This window comes from Ursus arctos, unplaced genomic scaffold (genome assembly GCF_023065955.2).
Source record: "Ursus arctos isolate Adak ecotype North America unplaced genomic scaffold, UrsArc2.0 scaffold_18, whole genome shotgun sequence".
Classification (NCBI taxonomy): domain Eukaryota; kingdom Metazoa; phylum Chordata; class Mammalia; order Carnivora; family Ursidae; genus Ursus; species Ursus arctos.
In genome coordinates, this window is record NW_026622852.1 from 40,818,482 (window position 1) to 40,837,804 (window position 19,323).

Genomic DNA, 19,323 nt, shown 5'->3' on the forward strand with positions numbered 1-19,323 from the left:
AGCAGGCTCATAACTGAAGAGCCTGATGTGGGGCTCGATCCCATAACGCCGGGATCACGCCCTGAGCCGAAGGCAGGCGCTTAACCGCTGTGCCACCCAGGCGCCCCAAAGAAATAAAATCTTAAAAAGAAAAGACAGGAAAAGAAAAGGCAGGAAAAGAAAAGAAAAGAACCATATAGCCAATATTTGGCTGGCTCAGAATTTGAACTGAGGTCATACTCCAGGCTCGAGTCCCCCCCCCTACTACTGTCTCTGGCAAAGTTTCTCTGAGGTTTCCCTTTTCCCACAGGAGGACTGGCAAACGGTTGCTACGTATATTTAAAAATGAAATACTGTTAAAGGTCACTCATCCACCAGAAAAGTCTCCCCCTCCAGCCACCAAAACTGGATGGGTAAAATGGACAGACAACACACTAACAGAGATACCAATAAGAAAAAAGTTTACCACCCCAGTAATCAAAGAAATACAAGTTAAAATTAAAACTGTGTATTGGTTGTTGCTTACCAAATTGGGAAAGATAGAAGAAGAATGGCTACACTCAAGCCCCGGGGCGTAATTTAATTTACTCCTAATGTGTTGCTATTTTGTCCATAGAATGGACCTGACAATTTTTCACTCAACATGTTAAGTTTCGCTGGGCTTATTAGAAGAGCAATAAACTTTGTCGTGATAGTTGCAAGACAAGTTGCAAAGACAAGTCAAGTACAAAACGAGATAAGGGGCCAAACGGAGCGCAGGAGGCGGCCCTCGCTGCGCTCGCACCTCGGGCTGGCGCGCAGCTGGCTCCGTTGGGGTGGGTGCGCCCCAGGCCGCGGGGAGTGAGGCCACACGCGGGGACCACAATTCCCAGGCGCCCGCGCGCCCGCCTCGCCCCGACCACGTGACCTCGCGGCCCGGATCGCGACCGCGACGGCGGCGGCGAGACGGACTCGGAGCGAGGAGTCCCGAGCGAGCGGCAGCGGTCCCGGCGCCAGTCCGGCGCGCTCACCTCGAAGGTGAGTGCCGGCACGGCCGACAGCGGCCACGCGGAGAGGGCGGACGGGAGCACGGTTGAGGGGACGCGGGAGGCGGAGCCGGCGGTGGCTTGGCTATGGGGTTTTCCCTTATTCGTGCCTCCTGCTGAGAGTCAAGTCCGGCCCGACGAGCAGCGGGGGCGCGGTGGGTGAAGACAGACTTGCCGGGGGTCCCCTGCCCTGGGCGCAGTGACTTGGGGGAGATTCCGGGAGGCCCCCATCGTGCACTTCACGCACCGAGCGCACGCCCCAGGGCCGGCTCCCTGTCCTGGCGAGCTGGTGGTCTGAATCTCGGGGGGCGGGGAACACCTCAGACCCAGCTGCTTTCCATCCTCCCTACATTTGGGTAGGAAGCGGCGTTTCAGACAAACTGGTTTTTTAGGCAGAATTCACCTGGGTGGAGAGGATGACAGCTTGCAAGACTCTTTGGTCTTTGAAGAATTCATAGTTTTCTTTATCCCATGAATATCATAGTATTTAAGATACAGGAAGCCAATACTGGTCATTTAGTCAAACGGTCACCCCCACCTCCTTCTAGACCTCTAAAAGGGGAAATAGATGAGAAGAGCTTGTGAAAAGTTCCTGAGCCAGGGGGTGCAGGACAGGGACCTTAACCTCCCCCTGTACTCTTGGGTTTATAAATGACAGCGCTCTTCTCAAAGTAGAAGTAACCCCAAATGCGAAGGAACATAAAGAAGAAAACAAGTTCCTGATTGCTCTCTTCTTCACCACAGCCCCTCCCTACCCAGGGTGGGGCCCTGAAGAAGGCGCAGATAAATTAGATTCGGGCTGGAGGCTGAGATTCTGCGTAAGTGCGGAAACAAAAGTAGGGCCCTGCCTCTTACAAATCTGACCACAGGGCCCTGTTATTGAAAAATGCAGCCCCAAGTCAGGGTGTGCTGATTTGAATCTTTCTCCAGCAAAAAGGCAAGGGTAGGTGAGCCTTTGTCCTTCCTGGACTCCTCACTCCCCAGTCAGGTGGAACTACTGTCTGGGCACTTCCAGCTTGGAACATACTCGACTGTCCGTTTTCCTCTGGTTGTCTCCTGCTCCTCCTGCTTCAGAAGATGTCCTAGCCATCTGCCTTCCTAGCTGCGTTAGGGGTCTCCTAGGGGGCATCCTCCCAAGCACCCCCAGGAGGCCTCCCCTGTGCCTCCGTCTCACTGACTGCGTTCACCCTGTTGTAATGATCTGTTCCCTTCCCTCTCCCCTAACAGATGGTTAGTTCCCTGAGGCCCAAAGCCTTGTCTCATCCGTCTCTCTATCTCCAGCATCTGCACCCCCAGCAAAACCAACGTCAATGTTTGTCAGCAGAATTACTCTTATTGCTTTGTGGGTGTTCAAGTCTACAGCAAAAGCTGTTTGAGGCCCCTGAGACAGCTGGCCCAGGCGCAAGGATGATAGAAGGAAGCCAGTTAGGGAACTTCTCTGATTAACTAGCCGTTGGGGCCATTCCAGTCATGCCAACTGCTTTATTGAGTGAACTCCGAGAAGGGGCATGGTGCAACACCTGCCACCTTCCCCACCAGAGATGGTGCTCGAGGCTTCTGCTGAAGCTGAATGAGCGTAACTCCCGTGTAGATGGAGTTTCACAGGATGATTTGTACTTGTTTTCGCCTGTCCGTCTTTCGTGAACATTTTGCCACATCAACAAATATGCTTATATTTTGAAATCTTAACAAGGGACGTCTCTGGATAGTAGGACTCAAAATGATTCCTACTTTTTTGGGTCCTGTTTCAGCTTTTACATTCAAGTACCCCTCTCACATTGGGGGAATAAGAAGCTATTTCTATTTTAGAATTCTTCCACATGATTTTTAAATAACTGCGTAGGTTTCCATTTTCTTCTCAGGAGGTCTTGGGCAAATCTCTTCCCCTGTTGGGACTCATTTTCCCCATCTGGAAATGATATGGGGGTAGAGAGGGGCCAAGCTGGACCAGACCCATGTTTTTCACACTGAGTTTCAGCAGAGTTCGGACTGCTCTCCCCTCTTCACTCAGAGCCCTGGTTTTATATGGTGGCGTTACAAGGAAGAATTTATTTGCTGGTGATCCCTGGCCAAGAAAAAAAAAAAAGAAAGAAAAAAACTGAAAGCCAGGGGACTAAAAGCCTCGGAGAAAACTAATAACGTCCCGGCGATGTGCTGCCCTATTGTATGTTTGAGAGTCACTGAGAGAGTAGGTCTTAAAAGTTCTCATCACAAGAAAAAAAATTGTAACTTTGTGTGGTGATGGGTATTAAGTAGTCTTAACAGTGGTGGTCATTTCACAATATACGAATATCAAGTCATGTTGTAACTCGAGGTTAATATTAAGTTACATGTCAATTATGTCACAATAAAAAAAAAAAGAACTTTCTAAGAACACTCTAGCTCTGACACTTGGGGATTCTAATACCTGCCTTAAAAGGCAAAGGCTTCTATCACCCGATCCCGCTCCTCCAGGATCTCCTCAGCGGGAGAAGCAAAGCCGCTGCTGCGGACTGAGGTTCTGTTTACCTGGTGATGAGAGGGGACCTTCTTTCTCTGAGACGGTGAACTCCCATTAATCCCTCCGGCTTTAATCTTGCCAAACGGAGTCATTAAGCGTGGTGTGGGTACTGAGGATCGCCAGCCGGCTTCCTTCTTGTCCGCCTTTCTTGGTGAGCGAGAGGCAGCATAGAATCCTGGAATGCACAGCGCTTTGGCACCCAGCTAGACCCGGCTTTGAATCCCAGCTCTACCAGCTTTCTAGCTTTGCGGCCTTCAGCAAAATGACTTAACCCTTCTGAGCCTAGTTTCCCCAGTCTTCCTTTCTATATGATGGGCCTGATTGTCCCTGTCACACAGAAGACGGTTGTGAAATGAGGTGATGTATGAAGAGCCACAGGCTGGCCAAGACGCTCTCTGAGAAGGGCATTCAGATTGGTGCGGCACGGTCAGTGCGTCCACCTGTGTTCTTTCTATAAGGCTGGGAGCTCATTGAGGGCAGAGACGTTAACCTTTGTCCAGAATGCTGGGCACAGAATGGGGTCAGCAAATGTTTAATGAATGAGTGGAGACAGCTGCCCCTGGCCCCTCCATGATACACACAGCCAGAGCAAAATGACTGGGGCCCCAAGGGAAAGAGAGGCAGTCACTTCTCAGTCTGGTGCTTCCCCATTGGGTTTGGAGGGCACAGAGGGGACATCTCAGCATGACCTGAGAACACTGACCTGGGTGGTACCCCCTATACCTCACGTCCACCTTGAGTAGGGCCAGCTCAGTTATAGCTCTGCTGCTGACCCACTGTGGGACCTTGAGTAAGTCCCTGCCGTGTCTGGCCTCAGTTGGTCCTGATGACCACTAATGGCCCTTCCAGCACTTAAAACCAGTGCCCTTGTTCCTCTGGGCCATTAGGGGAGGCTGCTGGAGAGCATTAGGGACCATGACTTTTACTGCCTTAAGCCCCCTTTAATGCAAATTCCCTTCTCTTTCAGATGCATTTCATCTTCTCCGATGAGGTGGTGCTTCTGTTTGATTTCTGGAGTGTCCACAGTCCTGCAGGTACGAACTGGAAAGCCTAGGCTTGTAGCTTGGAAAGCCTGTAGCTCTAGGCAGTGGAGAGCCTGGGTTCCCTTTAGTGTTGGACTCTGTGGATATGCAAGTGAGCCTGACTCCTCTTACGTCAACACTGAGCAGGAACTTTGCATTTATAATTCCATCTGCAAGCACTGCTCTTCACATCACAAAGGTTCCATTATCTCACTGACTGTCACAAAGGCCCAGAGAGGCCAAGGATACAGCTTTTGCCTCTGTGACACGAGAAGGAACTGAAGCCCAAAGAGGGGAAGAGACTCGTCCAGGGTCACATAGCAAGTAAGAATCAGAGCCAGAACTAGATTGGGGCCTCTTGTTGCCTCCTAGCACCCTCCTAGCACCTACCTCCTGCCATGTCCGGCATCAGCTCAGAAGCCCAGAACAGCTGCTGCCAGCTGGACCTCAAATGAAACACCAGTTTGCAAGAGAATGGTATTGCTTTGACTTGAAAAGGCAACGCTGGGCCCGGACTCATGACATAGTTTTGTTTCAACTTAAGTAACTGTGTCTTAAAAGTAGACGGAAAACGGCCCAAGTGCCTAGCCCTGCAGGTGCTGATGAAATAAATCACGGTCATCCGTGGGTTACCGACCCCATAAGCCCAGTCATTGTAGTATTCCTTCTCGAGCTTCTGCGTTGACTGGGCTCAGCGAGGCGGTCCCCACTCACAGCCTCTCATGCAGGTGTAGTCAGACAGTGGCTACTGGAGTCCTCCTGAATGCTTCCTCACGCCTGTCACGCCTGTGTCTCCTGGTTGCTGCTGGTTGTCAGTGAGGACCTCCCGGGCGGAGGCGGGAGTGGGGGGTGCTGGCCGAACACCTACGTATGGCGTCTCCTATGGCCTGGGCTTCCCTGTGGCAGGGCAGCTGGCTTCCAAGGAGTGAGTGTGTCAAGAGAACAAGGTGGAAGTGCATGGGAGTATTAAGACCCAGCCTTGGAAGTTACAGAGCCTCACTTGCACCTTGCTTGGGTGAGGAAGTCACAAAGGTCTCAGCCTAAAGGGGAGGGGACACGGACCCCACCCTTGATGGCAGGGGTGCTGACACTGTAGGAAGAGCACGTGGGGTGGGGTGAGGTGGCCCCTCCTTGGACAACAGACTGTATCGCAGATACTATGAAGCCACAGAAATAAGGCAGATGTGCATGAACGGAGGGGAACCTCTGTACGAGGTGTACTTGGAGGACGTCAGATGCGGAAGACCGCACGGGTGATGCCCACAGCGGGTATCCCCGGACAGCTGGATAGGAAAAGGCTCCAGGGAGAGGACTGGGGTTTTAGGGACTGGGCTGGGAAGAAGACTTACCTTCTACTGTATACCCTTTGGTCCCAGTTGAATTCATACCACACGCATGTAATTACATGTAATTTTATATTTTAAAATACCACCTGCATCTTTTGTAGATATTTCCTCCTGGGAGCCCAATAAAATAACTAGAGCTGGACTGTTTAGTATCGCTCCTCGTCTTGTAAAACAGAAGTAGCAATTAGCCGCTAATTTTACAGCAGCTCTCGTAAGCACTGCATGTTTTCTGTAAAATAACTTAGTAGTGTTTTCCACTATTATAAAAGCAATACACACAGTAGAAACTTTGAAAAATTAGATGAGAAGAAAATAAAAATCTCTTATATCCTAGTTTGCTGAGGTAATTATGACTCCTTTGCTGTATCTCCCTCCTTCTAGACTTTTCTTTATACATACTCTACTCAGGACCTTGCTGTACATGCTCTTCCGTTAACAAGAAGTCATGACAGAGACTTGTGCCGCCTGAGGCGGGGCAGGGAAGGGGGGGGGAGCCGCTGGAGGCAGTGGTGTGTGACCTCTTCACCCTTAGGCCCTGGCTTTTCCAGACCTGGCTTCTCTTCCTGATCTCAAAGCCATACCCCAATAGGCCATCCCTCCCAAGAAAGAGCTGGAGGGGGAAAGAGATAGCGAAGTTCTGAGCCCGGTGGGCCATGGGTGGGGAGATGCGAGAGAGAGAGAGAGAGAGAGAGAGAGAGAGAGAAAGAGAGAGAGAATGGATTTAGAGGGACCGGGTGGAGGCGCTCTGCTGCCACCTATCCCCAGCCCCAGCTGGAAGCTGCCAGAAGGGGATCAGTGCTTGCCTGGCCAGGTCTCTGCGACTCAGCTTCGTTTGACAGGCATGGCCCTTTCGGTGCTGGTGGTCCTGCTCCTGGCCGTGTTGTATGAAAGCATCAAGGTCGGCAAAGCTAAGCTGCTCTACCAGGCTGCAGTGAGCATGTCCATCCCCACCATCCAGCTCACTGAGGAGACAGACCAGGATTCTCTGGGCTCAGACTCAGCCCCGGTCAGCAGAACCCACCTCAGGTAACAGGCACAGTGTGTGGCGAATGGCAGCATACTCACATTCACCCTGAGAAAGAGGCTGGGCCCAGAGGGCATGATCCCCACTTCACAGAAAGCAAACTGAGGCCCAGGGAAGGACCAGGACTCGCCAAAGTGCTTACAGTGAGTGAGCAGTGAGGTGAGCTAGAGCTCGGGTCTCCTGACCCCAGGCCAGTGCTCTACGAACGGCCACTCGGGAGGCCCGGATCTTCAGAACTCTGCTGCAGGCCTCAGTCCAGCAACAGCGGTGTCCACCCAGTCCTCCTCCAAATCTCAGCAGCCTTTCTGAGGTCACTAAGGCATCCAAACCCAGGATGGAATCTGCAGCTGTCCCTACAGATAGTAAGGATTGCTGTCAGCAGAGGACCGATCTTGCGGGGGAGCTCCCGCTTCCCGCCCTCCCATCCCAGGCTGGTAAGGCAGCCGTGTGGGGTCCCCCGCCTGCCCTCACGCCTGCCCTCTCTCCAGCTCCAGCCGTGCCTCCTGAGCCTGCCTGTTCCTCACACAGGCGTCTCTGCTGTTCACACCCAGCCTGCAAGGGAGGTACTCTTATTCCTCCTTTACTGATGAGGAAATTTAAGTCCAGAGAGGTTATTTGTGCTAAGCCACAGTTAGTAAGGAGCCGAGCTGGGAGTTGATTTTTCCATTGTAATACTGCCTCCCACAGCAGATTCAGAAAGAAAAACATACCTGCCTTACTGATGATTTTGTATTATCCTTTATCAGACATGACAGAATGCAGGTCTTTTCATTTTCACTTTTTGCCTTGGATGCCAGGAAGCTCAGAGCTGAATGTAGTAGAGACGTGATTACCCAAGGCTCCTTGTACAAGACCCTGTCCCCAGTCCGTGGTTTCTCATGTATCTCTTTAGAAAGAAATCTCTTCTGGGTCAAACACACGAATTATAAATAAGCTGGTCCTATAACTCAGCTGCCCTAATTCCTGACACCAGCTCATTACCAACATTAACGTGACTCTCCTTTTCATCTAGGTGGTTTTTCTGTCACTTTGGCCAGTCTCTAATCCATGTTGTTCAGGTGGTCATAGGCTACTTCATGATGCTGGCTGTCATGTCGTACAACACGTGGATCTTCTTCGGCGTGATCATCGGCTCTGCTGTGGGCTACTACCTAGCCTACCCGCTTCTCAGCATGGTTTAGCTGGTGAGGGCTAGGCAGGCACTGGGGGCTGGAGAGAGCTGGGGCCCCCTCTTGCAGACACTGAACTTCCAGCCCCATGTCTCGTTTCTTCTGATGGCTGTTCCTCACCTCGCTCCCAGCTCCTGGAGACGTTCTGCTGAAGCCAGCGCTTTGCTGCCCGGAGTTCGGAGGCCCCTGCAGCTACCTCTGTCCTCAGCCAGCCTGCACGGGGCCTGGGCAGGGGTGTTTTGTGTCTTAGTGAGGCTGCTGTGACCCAAGGGAGACTGGAGAGACCAGAACCTGCAGACAGGGTTGCTGAGCCCATGATAACTTATCTCTGTGACTCAAGATTAAGAATTTCCAAAGATCTTCAAGCCAGGGAGATGGGTTCTGGGTGACGAAGGGCATGGAAGCTGCATCCCTTCTGCCCTCGTGATTTGTGCCTTACACAGAGGAGCACCTTCCACTGGACTTCCTGAGCTCCTCTGTCTTTGAGGGATGGAGACCGAGCTGGCTCCTTTTCCTCACATTTCTGCCTTTGAGACACATAAAGATGGTCTGTTCTGTGGATCACGGTTACAAAGTAAGATTTTTCATTTTTCCCACTGAACCCCTGGTTCGCAATTTTGCACATGAATACAACATTTTTTAGCGAAATGACTTCCTCGGGTTCCTGATGGATGGCTGCGTCTGCTGGGAACTGTCTCTTTCTTGTGGGGCGTAACAAACAGATTCAAGGCCGAGAAGCAAGACTGTTCTCCAGGCTCCTGACCTATCCTCTGGATAGAGAGCTGCTCCCATCAGACAGCACTGCCTGTGGGAGGAAGGCAGTCTAATGGCTTGAAGTGCTTGGGCGCTTTTCAGAACCCCAGTGCTCCCTTTTATCCTGCTCCTTTTATGCAGAACAGAGAACTGCACTGAATATTCAGTACTTCATTTTCTCTAGTTCTTACTTACTGCTCACGCATCTCACCTGGTGGGAAAACACCGTTCATTCACTGGAAATACTGGGTAAGCCACGGGGAGTGTTGACTCAGGAGGCAGTAAGCAGTCAAACCAAAGCATTACACGTAGAGTTAGATGGGACTCTCCAGATAGTTCACTTGACAGAGAAGCAAACGAGAGACCCAGGGAGAGAGCATCATGGCTGGATACTGGAAAGTCTCTGCTCAAGTACCTCACGGGCTAGATGAAAGAGTCTTAAGCTTTGGGAATTAAAAAAGAAATAGACGTTTTAATAAATACTATTTTTAAACAATCTGTGACTGTTCTTGGGTTTCTGCTGATACAGCAAGCACACGCCACCCTTGTAGCCACTGCAGGAGCTGAGGGGGGCGAATGCAGCTGGTAGTGCTAGCAGGAGGGCTGTCCAAAGACGGAGTCTGTCCATCTGCTAGGAAGACAACTCTGTGCTCAGGGAAGCCAGCCCTGAAACGCTGTGCCCTCAGGCAGGCACCCCACAACCTAGACTCCCCGAGAGTCATTCTCACGTTCACACACCAAGCCCTGACTGGGGGCTGCCTGCTGTGAGAACAACTAGCTGCCACGTGGACTGCAAAGCACCTTCTCTCCCTGAGGGCAGCAGCAAAAATACAGCAAAACCACCTTTGAATTTGCAGTGAGAACTGCAACAGAAAATATGTGACACTGTCAGTATTCCTCCCCGCCTCAGCAGCCAGTTGGAAGGCTGCTCCATGTCACGAGGGAGGCGGTAGGGTTTGCAGGGTCCAGTGTGGTCTTGCTGATGGAGCCTAACGTATCCAGTTATGTGTCCTGACCAGCCAACGCTCCTTCCCCTGGGGCACTGCTGACATGAGCGCTTTCGTGGGTGATCGGCCACCTCTTCGGTTTGATACAATGGTAACGCGTGTGAGGGCTTTTTAAAAAATCTATGCTTTCGAGAAGCTGGTTAGACTATTAAGTGCTTCAACATTCTTCATGGCCAAGTCACAAAAGGTGGCACTTTCTCTACCTGAATTTTTTTTTTTTAATTTAGCAGACACCTATCTAGTGCTATGTGCTAGGCAGTATTGTAAGCACCTCACAATATTAACTCATTTACCCTCACAACCAGGGAGAAACTCTTCGTCCTTGTTTTAGAGAAGAGGGAGTGGAAGCAGAGAGAAGTTAAATAAAGCCACCCAGCTCGTGAGTGGCTGGGCTAGGCTGCGGTGCCAGGGAGCCAGGCCCGTCTGCTCATTAGCACAGATGAGCCTGAGGCTCACGGGGTAACTGGCCTGGGCCACACAGCACCCCGGGGCACGAGGCTGTGAATGCAGACAGTGGGGGCTGAAAAGCCCATGCTGTGTGTTTTACCACAACGGGGCAGAGATTCTGTTTCAGGAGATCTGGGCTGAGGCCCAGGAGCCTGCATTTTGACAAGCACCACTGTCCCTCTCCCCCCAACTCAGTGATGGATGCCACCATTGGGAACAAGAGCCCAGGCTCCAGAATAGGCTGGCCAGGATCTGAAGTCTCGTTCTCCTACTTCCTAGCTGCGTAACGTTGGATAAGTTAATTTAACTCTCTAAGCCTTGGTCTCTATAAAATGGGGTATCTTCTGCAAGCCGAGCTGCTAGAGATGAGACAGTCTGTGTAAAGTGCCCAACAACAAAGTTTAGTGAACAGTGGTTCTTACTGCCTCCCAGCCCCACTTATGGCACACAGGCTCACAAAGGATCTGTTTTCACAAAGGATGGGGTCAGGCCATCGGAATTCAGGCTCCTCTCTTAGAAACACTTTAAACCAGGGAATATTTTTATTACAATTATTCTCCTTTTTGAAGATTGGTTGTATGGTCTTTGGAAAATCCTGAAATAAGTACAATGACCACAGATATTTTCTTACTACTCTTCTCTGTACTCGTCCTGGCCCCGAGTCCAGAGGGAATGGAAGCTGCTCTCCAAGTGAAGAATCTATCATGTGCCATGACGAACGACAACGCAATGCAGGGACCCTGCCACCTTCTGTGCAGGGCTTCCTAGGGTAGACGACCAAGTGTGCCAGAATGAGTGGACGATACAGCCAGTTCTCAGATAACCATGGTGCCCTAAGCCTTCGTGTGCCTAGGATGAGCTGGGACAGCAGAGTAGTGACCTTTCTTGAAAGCCTGAGGTCCAGGGTTAGGTGCCAAAGGGAGTATGCCACAGTGGTTTCATGCATGTTAACCAACCCCAGTCTGTTCCAACTCCTACCCGGAGATTCCCAGAGAGGAGCACAGCCAGCCTTACAACCGAATTCGATTTCTCCCCAAGAGCTTGAGGCGAGTTTCATTGCAGACATTTATTTTAGTTTTGTTAATTTCAAATATTCATTGACCTCTTGTATCAGAATTAAGGCAGAGAAAAGATACATGTCCCAGGACTGCAGGCAAGGCTGTCAACTGAACCCGGGTTTAGACAGCGCGGTCCACCCTAGGTTCCTCCAGGCAGACCTCCCCCGAGACGACAGTTCCCGTTGCTGGTACACAACTGAGCATCAGGAGGCAGACCAGTCTGAGTTAGTGAAGAGAATAAAAAGCTTGGAAGAGGGCAGGATTCTTGTAGGTGACTGGCTGCAGGCAGCCCACCAGCCCTTCCTCCCAAGGGGACTCTGAGGCAGAACCCCAACATTGTGAAGACAGGCTCCCACTCCTCTCGGACCAGCCGGGCGGGGAGCTCAGAAGTTGGCTAACTCAGGTATGTGCACTGCGGTCCTCAGAATGCTCACCTTCACCTCACCCTGTGGCTTGTCTAGACACAGGGCTGGCTGTGCAAAATCATGCTTAGGGAAGGGTCGGTAGAGAAACCTTTGCACCAGTTTCCCGGGTCTTCATCCCAGCCAGTCAATGTCATCGTCATCGTCATCATCTCCAAAAAGGGGTGTTGGGGGCGGCCGTCCCTTCATGCTCTGACAAAACAGGAAAGAGCAGTCAGTCCTCACCTGTCCCTCCACCAGATGGCCTTCCCGCCTGTGTAAGGTGATGTGAACCGACACCTGTTCCTGGCTCCAGGTTGGGAAGGAGGGTGTTGGTTAGGGTTTTACCAAAAGGACTAAGCCTGTGGCCAGCAAACCTGGGCTTCCAGATAAAGCTGAGACAAGCAGGCAGAGAAGGGAGGCAATCTTCCACACACAGACAAGACGACCAACACTGGCTAATTTTGTGATTTATTTGTATTGTCAACACATGTAGTGATTTGACAGGTTTCTTCTCATGCAGTAACTTACACATTTCGTGTGGGAAAAGAAGGGTCGATGGAGGAGAGATGCGAGTGGGAGGAAGAAAGAGAGAAGCAGAGCAGCCTAAGGGGGAGAGAGAAGATGCAAGACGAAGGGAGGTTGGAAAGAATACAGCTCCATCTGAAGAAACGTTGTGGCCTATGGTGGCCTGTCTGGTCTGGACGTGACCCCACCATGTGAGGAGTGGAGTTCAGAGGCTTGGCCACATTACCAAGTGGTGAATCCAAGAGATGAAGCAAGCCCAGGAGCACAGGGCCACAGCCCCCAACACCTTTGATCTCACTGGCCCTTCCCTCGCTCCCTCCACAAGGTAGTAGGAAAAGGGAGATTAACAGGCCATGGAGGAAACTCTCCCCCACTTTTCATGACTTGAGCTCCTGACCTTTCTCTTCTGGATCGGCGGGGAACAGGTCCCACAGGGGTAGCAGGGATTGACGCTGGAGAAAGGCACACGCGGAGTATCCCCTGCTCTGAGCTACTCTAGCCCAGGGTTGGTCTTCACAGAGCCGGCCAAACAGAAGGCAGCATGATGCGGTCAGGGGTCCCTGGAACAGACCTGTACCTCTCTCTGGGCATCGACTAAAGGATCTTTAAACTCTGACAGTAGTGAATTAAACGGTGGCCCACTGCTTCTGTTTTACTGCAGCTGAAGTTCTGGCTCTGCATATACTAGCAGTATACCTCGAGCATATTACTCAGTCTCGCTGAGCCTGTCATCTTTTCTATAAAATGGGACAAAATCCTCACTGGATTAGTAGAGTATTAAATTAGAATGTCTGTGAAGTTTTCAGAGTATCCCAGAAATAGAAATTAACTTGCTAGTATTCATATTAATACCAGTAATATACTGCTAACTAAACATTCCAACTATATTTAGGGCAGCCACTTGGGATACTCACTGCTTGTTTTTATTTTTAAGTGCAGAATTCACATTCAGAATTCTTGAATGAAAATTTAATTCTTGGGAAGAAAGGCCGACGGGAGGAAATGGCGCACTTCCCCCAGAGGAGCGCAGGCAAGAGGCGAGGGCGTTGGCACACACAAGCCAGCTCCTCGCTCCGCCACAGCCATTTCCCCAATGTTTTGGCAAAAGGCAAAGCCTACTCTGGCTGGCACATGAGGGGAGAAAAATGTGCCCCCAGTCACCTCACATTTCTGTCCTTGGGACAGGCTGAGCTTGAAGCTGATCTCTGTTCTCCACCCACATTTCGCTCTAGTGACATTCCCATCAGAGCAGTCAAATGCCCCAGTGACAGCCTAACTTCGCACGTGGGGACAACAGATGCAAGAATCGGGGCTCTGATCCAGGCTCCATGAGCAAGTCGCCCTCCGGCCGTCACTCTGAAGCTCTGTAGAGCGAGGTCATGCTATCGGCACTTAACCCATTTTCTGCCCAGGACGTTATGAGGACAAAACAAGCTAGCAGCTTGGAAAGCAGGCTGAGGACACGGAAAGGCCCAGAAACAGGTGGTCTTAGAAGGAGCCTGGGGTTTCTGTCCTAGCTCTGCCACTAACTCCCTCTGTGGCTGTAGGTAAATTATCTTTATGAGCCTCAGTCTGTCTATGAATAATGATATAAGACAAGAACTTCAAAGTCCCTTCCGATTGTAAAACAGACATAATCTCTGAGCAGATCTGAGGGAACCTGAGGCCTTAGCATTCTAAGGCAAGACTAAGCAGCCCAACTTCCTTCACTGAAAGTAGAAATCATTCCTGCATGGACAGAGATTGTGATCCTTTTTCAGGAATAAAGTGGTATCTGCCCATCCCCACTGTGCTTACCGAGCTGCCCCCTCCCAGCCCCACGCCTGCTCCCACAGGGCGCTGCACACAGAGCCCAGGGCGCGGGCCACCCACAGACTCCACTCCTCTTCTCGGAGCCAGCGGGGAAGGGCCCCCGGGTGGTGGTGTGAGGACTGGCCAGTGCCTGGGATTTCCTTACCACCTCATCTTCATCTTCCTCCTCAGGCTGCGCTTTGGGCCTTGAAACTTTCAGAGTTGCCCCTTTAAATAGTTCATCTTCTTCATCCCCTGAGACTCTGAAGGAAAAATCAAGAAAATCAAGTCATAGAAAAAGGTGCTATTCCTGTTCCTGCTCTAGGCCACAGGGCCCACCAACTCTGGAGAAAGAATCCAACGGCAGTGGTAATCGCCCAGGGATTCCTCCCGCCTCCACGCTGGCCTCCTAGCACTCTTGACGCCCTCCATGACCTGCAGCCAGAGTGACCTTTAAAAACTAATACATTAGGCCATGTCATTTTTTGCTTAAATTCCTTTAATAGCTCTTCACAGTACCTAAAATCCAAACTTCTAAGAGTAACACAAAATCTCACATGTCTTGTCCCTACTTCATTCTCCAATCTCAGATTAACACCATTCTCCTACTTACTGTGCCTTCCCTAGTTCCTTGACAGTCATGTTTCCTCCTACCACAGGGCCTTTTCATGTGCTGTGCCTGCTTTCTGCAATCTCTTCCTCCCGATCTTGGCATCGAAGGCTCCTTTCCATCTTTTAGGTCCCAGTTTAAACATGACCTTCTCAGAATTCTTCCCTAACCACTCTATCTTAAAGAAGAATAACTCCCCCTTTATTCTCTATTATAATAACTTTTTTTAAGCATACTTTTATAATACATAAATATTTGTCTGTCTTCCCCACTAGACTGCAAGCTCCTTAAGAACCAAATCTGCCTACCACCCTATTGCACTGCTGACCACAGAGCCTCTTACCTAGTAGCTACTATTGAATAAATACATGAATGAATGAATAAGTGAATATGACAGTCCTTCTCTGAAGAGGAGTTACCAGTCCTGGGAAAGCCAGCGACAGCCTCCACATATAGCTGCCCTGTCCTGGAAACTCTGCTCAGGAAGACCTACCTGGCACGCTGAGAACAGTGGTTGGGTCCACTTGCTGCTCCGACAGCTGGTGAACCTGACTCTGTGTTTTCTCGCTCCTCAGAGGGAGCAGTGGAGTTAGCGACATCCTCATCCTTCTTGAGCTCTGGAGGCTGAGGCTCCTCTCCTGGACTTTCAGGCCCCAAGGCTAGTGGGTCCTCTTCCATGGAATGTGAAGTCAGGGACAGTCTCGTGGAGCTTTCTGGCTCCCCAACGCAGGCATTTTCCAGTGGGCTGGCAGCAAGTGTCTCCTCACACTCGGAGTCCACAAGCACAGGGCCCGGAGGCTGTGGGGGAATTGAAGTTGGGGGCCCCAGAGGTCTCTGGGAGGGGATACAAGTCAGTTCGGGTGGGAGGGAATCACCTTTTCTCTCTGAGAGCACCTCTGCTTCTGCAGGCTCCCCTTCCCTTCCCTGTACCTCATCCTGGGGAGCAGGGAGGGCCTGGGGAGGCAGGGGGACAGCCTCCTGGACTGCCTGCTCTGACGACACCAGAGGGGACTCCTGTGACTCCCTACTCAGGGGCGCTGGAGAACTGGCTGAGACCGAGTGCTCCCGGGAAGGTGTCTGGGGCTGCTCTTCCTCCTCCTCCTCCTCCTCTTCATTGCTGCTCTGTCCCTTGTCTTGCTCGTGCTGGTTTAACAGCTGAAGAGTCACCATCTGTTCAAAAGCCAAGGAGGAGGAGACGCTCATCGACAGGAAAACAGCAGACGCTCCTACTCTTCGCTCCCTGACAGCACACCTGCTCATGCAGGTAGAACGCCTGCTTTCCTCCTCACTGGACGCTGCCTTCGTCTCTCCAGATGAGAGTCATTCCACTTATCCTGATCCTTAAGCAACGGTCTTAAATACCTTTTTGATTTATGATTCCTTAGAAGGCCCTTAAGCCACAAGGTTCCCACTTCGGTGAAACAACCACCAGCTGGCCGTACCTTGATGGTGTTCATGATGGTCCCCAGAACGGCCCTGCCGCTGTAGGATTCCTCCAGCTCGAACTCTCCCCGCAACGACTGGAACACCTGGTTCATGATCTTCTTGACCTGCATGAAGATGTGAGGAGATGAAAACAAAATCTATGCTGCCCAAATCAAGTGATTAAACGATGCATGTAAATGCCAGAGAGGGGTTTGGAGGGCTGAAAGGAAGCCCTCTGGGTCCTGTACCGCGCGCCACAGCTGGTCACGAACTGAGATGCCAAAGGCTGTCTCTGTGGAGAGGGCGATGTTAAATAAGGAACAGCATTTGGCGGAAGGGTTATCAAGGACAGGCAAGCTGTGGCCCATGTTTACCGATGCCTCCTTGCACTGCAGCCACCGCGGGAGCTGCCGTGGGCTAAGAGGATTGGTACTAGCCGATGCTGGGCACATTCCTCACTGTGCCGATTTAGAGACACTTCCCTTATTGGTCAAAAACCTCAAGACAGGGGCCTCTGGGGTTTGTCACCAAAGTGATAGGCTCCAAAGAGTTAATCTTTACTGACGTCAGACAAATGGTATACCACTAAAGTCAGAAAAAAAGCTACCAACACAACAAATTGGCCACATTCTTCCTGAAGGCCTGATAAGCACATTCAGTCCCTTGATATGACCTGGGTTGCTTCTTCGAAATACCCGCTCACCTTCTCTGAGGGGTCAGTGGCAGCAGCCGCAACTCCAGACATGTGGGGCTTGGTCTCCAGGTCCTTGGTGTGCTGTTCATTTTGCTCTGTCAGGGCCGTGACTTGGGCCTGGAGGGCCAGACACTGCAAAACAACAGACTGCGGCTGTGGCCTCGGGAGCCCAGACTGCCAGGTGAAAGTCGGGACACTGGGAGGACGAGAACTATCCTAAGCATCCAGTGTTAACCTCAGGTAGGTCTGCTGGTGTCCACACACCCCCCACCCCAGGCCCACCCACTCAGGGCATTCTTTTTCCTCATCTCTCAGTCTCAACTCACAACTTCACCTCCGCTTCCCCACCGAGGTCACTTGCCTTGTTCCTAATCAGGTTCAAGAGCATGATGAAAAAGGAGGGTATGAGTCCAGTGACACACACATATGAAATCTGGCCATTAGAAGCAGCCTATTCACCTGCAAGATGGCCTTCATCATCTTTGAGTCAAAGATTTTTAACTAGATACTCTAAGGAAAGGAAGCCACCTCCAGCTAGGGGCGTTTTCATACCATGACCCTGAACCATCTTCCATCTCTGTCACTTTCATGCCAGTGACCCACCATACCCAGGTCCCGCCCCACCTCCGTGCCTCTGCCCGGGGCCTTCTGCCATCTTCTGCATCTCACTTCTCCTCACCAACGTTACACTGGTCCTTCTTAGCTCTGCTCCCTCAGGCACTTCCTCTTCTGGGCCTCACAGCTGCTTCATGCTTATCTTTGTTTCTCTCCGTCTCCCTTTCTTGACTGTGAGATGCTTGAGGGCAGAGTTCTTTGTAGGCCCTTTCCCTACCACAGTATCTGGACTACCACTGGCACTCAATAAATATTTGCTTCATAAATGATCAAATAATGGAATTAAACACATTCTAGAACACTAGTGTTGCTTTTTCTTTTTCTAGGTCACGGACCTGTCTTCTCAAAATCAGTGCATGAAAGATTACTGATAAACTGGAGAGCTGAACAAACATGGTTTGGTTTTCAAGCTATTAACATCTTTTCGGTTCAGAAGGATTTACACGACCCAACATGTTGGCCTCAACTTAACTGGGCCGCCTAAGCTGTCTGGCCCAGGGAAACGCCTACCTTTTCCTGAAGGTGGAGCAGCTTCTGCCGGCTGGCATCTCTCTGCGCACACACTTCCTGGTACTGCTGCTGGTGCTCGTCCTTGGCGGAGGCTAGCAGCTCTTCACACTTCGCTTCCCACTGGGTCTGCAGCTCAGCCTGCACCAGAGACAGCTGCCAAGAGAGGGCATATATGAGGGCAGGGGGCACAGCCGCATCTAGGGAAGCCCCTCTTTCCTAAGGCAAAAAGAATAAGCTAACAGCCCAGATTTAATAGGGACACAACTATTTGAATGACCTTGATTACTTTGAAAGTAAATGTGCTTTTTTAATATAGGTACGCAGATGTCATTGGTGGTCAGGATTCTAAAGCTACTCCAACCAGATAAAGGGGTGAGTGTCTAGACAGGTCGGCTAGAAGACAGGGCCATACTGTGATCTTCTCAGAGTCTGGGCCTTAAACTCTATGGGTTCAGGCGAAACAGTTTTGTCAAAGTCCCCAAAGAAGACTAAACTGAGAGCACCAATTCACGCAACAGTCAGACACACAAATATGAATTCATGAACTTACGAGGAAAAAGGTCTCTTCAAATGAACTAGAGATCCAGGTGTGTCCTGTCACCATCCCCGGTTTCCCTGCCTGATTACCTAAATAAATCCCTTCTCTTCAAGGATGGTAATGGGCCTGAAGGATGGTGTCTGCTGGTTGAAGACTCTGGCCTTATGACAATTGGAATCCCTTTTTTCAAGGACAATAATGTGCCTAAAGGCACGTTTCCAAAGTGCTTCAGTTTCCCGTTACCTGCTCTGCAGCTGCTTGGTCTGTGGACACCCGAGCCTTTTTCAAGAGCTGCCGAAGCTTGTCCAATTCCTCCTGGTAGGACTTGCGGATTTCGTCGATCTCCTCCTCAGCCTGACAGCGCTCTTGAGCGGACTTCTTTTTCCTTTCAGAGAGGTTCTTAGGAATAAGAGAACCATCATCAGCTCTAGCTGTTTTACAGAGGATAAACGCAGAAGATGGTGACAATGGTGGTAGTTTTTGACCTGGGTCCTTCCGGAAACAATTCGATGTTTAATTTTTCATCTATATTTAGCATTCTTGGCTACTGAGTGACAAAAATTGTGACAAGAAGAAGGAAAACAAGAAGGTCTTTATCTACCATTCTATTAAGAGATGGGGAACATCTTTACAGTGGTAAGAGTACAGAGAAGTGGACACTTTCATACTTGCTAGTAGGAAAATAAATGGGTGTTCTCTTTGGATGGCAATTCAGCAGTCCCGTGAAAGGATTTTCAAAATACATCCAGAAATTCCACAAATTATGATTTATCTTAAGCAATAAATCATGTTCACAAAGACTGTGGTACAAGGATGGTCACTGTAGTGGTATCTCTCACAATGAAAAAGTGAAAACAGCCCCCCAAAATCAGAAGGAATTA

At 50.6% G+C, this 19,323-nt stretch overlaps 2 protein-coding genes across 9 annotated transcripts in view; one reads left to right on the forward strand and one right to left on the reverse strand.

Moving 5' to 3' along the window:
- The first annotated feature begins 868 nt into the window (after positions 1–868).
- On the forward strand, positions 869–9,314 carry SLC31A2 (solute carrier family 31 member 2). Its single transcript, XM_026513782.4, has 4 exons — positions 869–996; positions 4,472–4,538; positions 6,712–6,898; positions 7,909–9,314. The coding sequence occupies exons 2-4, from the start codon at positions 4,472–4,474 to the stop codon at positions 8,075–8,077; spliced, it is 423 nt and encodes a 140-aa protein (XP_026369567.1). The 5' UTR covers positions 869–996; the 3' UTR covers positions 8,078–9,314.
- A 2,009-nt stretch (positions 9,315–11,323) lies between these two features.
- Positions 11,324–19,323, reverse strand: part of FKBP15 (FKBP prolyl isomerase family member 15) — a 54,652-nt gene continuing 46,652 nt past the window's right edge. For 3 of the 8 annotated variants that reach the window (XM_057313687.1, XM_057313688.1, XM_057313690.1), the window contains exons 22-27: positions 18,686–18,841; positions 17,905–18,057; positions 16,789–16,911; positions 16,103–16,210; positions 15,154–15,830; positions 11,324–14,313 (exon numbers count right to left, since the gene is read on the reverse strand). In XM_057313687.1, the coding sequence (XP_057169670.1) occupies positions 14,016–14,313; positions 15,154–15,830; positions 16,103–16,210; positions 16,789–16,911; positions 17,905–18,057; positions 18,686–18,841 (1,515 nt within the window). In that variant the 3' untranslated portion in view covers positions 11,324–14,015. The remainder of the gene's footprint in view (positions 14,314–15,153; positions 15,831–16,102; positions 16,211–16,788; positions 16,912–17,904; positions 18,058–18,685; positions 18,842–19,323) is intronic. The other 5 variants (XM_048223466.2, XM_026513779.4, XM_026513778.4 and 2 more) reach the window with 3 other exon arrangements.

Coding starts and splice junctions, on each gene's coding strand:
- SLC31A2 (XM_026513782.4), top strand. CDS start 4,472: ATGCATTTCATCTTCTCCGATGAGGTGGTGCTTCTGTTTGATTTCTGG. Junction 4,539..6,711: donor GAGTGTCCACAGTCCTGCAG/GTACGAACTGGA, acceptor TTCGTTTGACAG/GCATGGCCCTTTCGGTGCTG. Junction 6,899..7,908: donor GTCAGCAGAACCCACCTCAG/GTAACAGGCACA, acceptor CTTTTCATCTAG/GTGGTTTTTCTGTCACTTTG.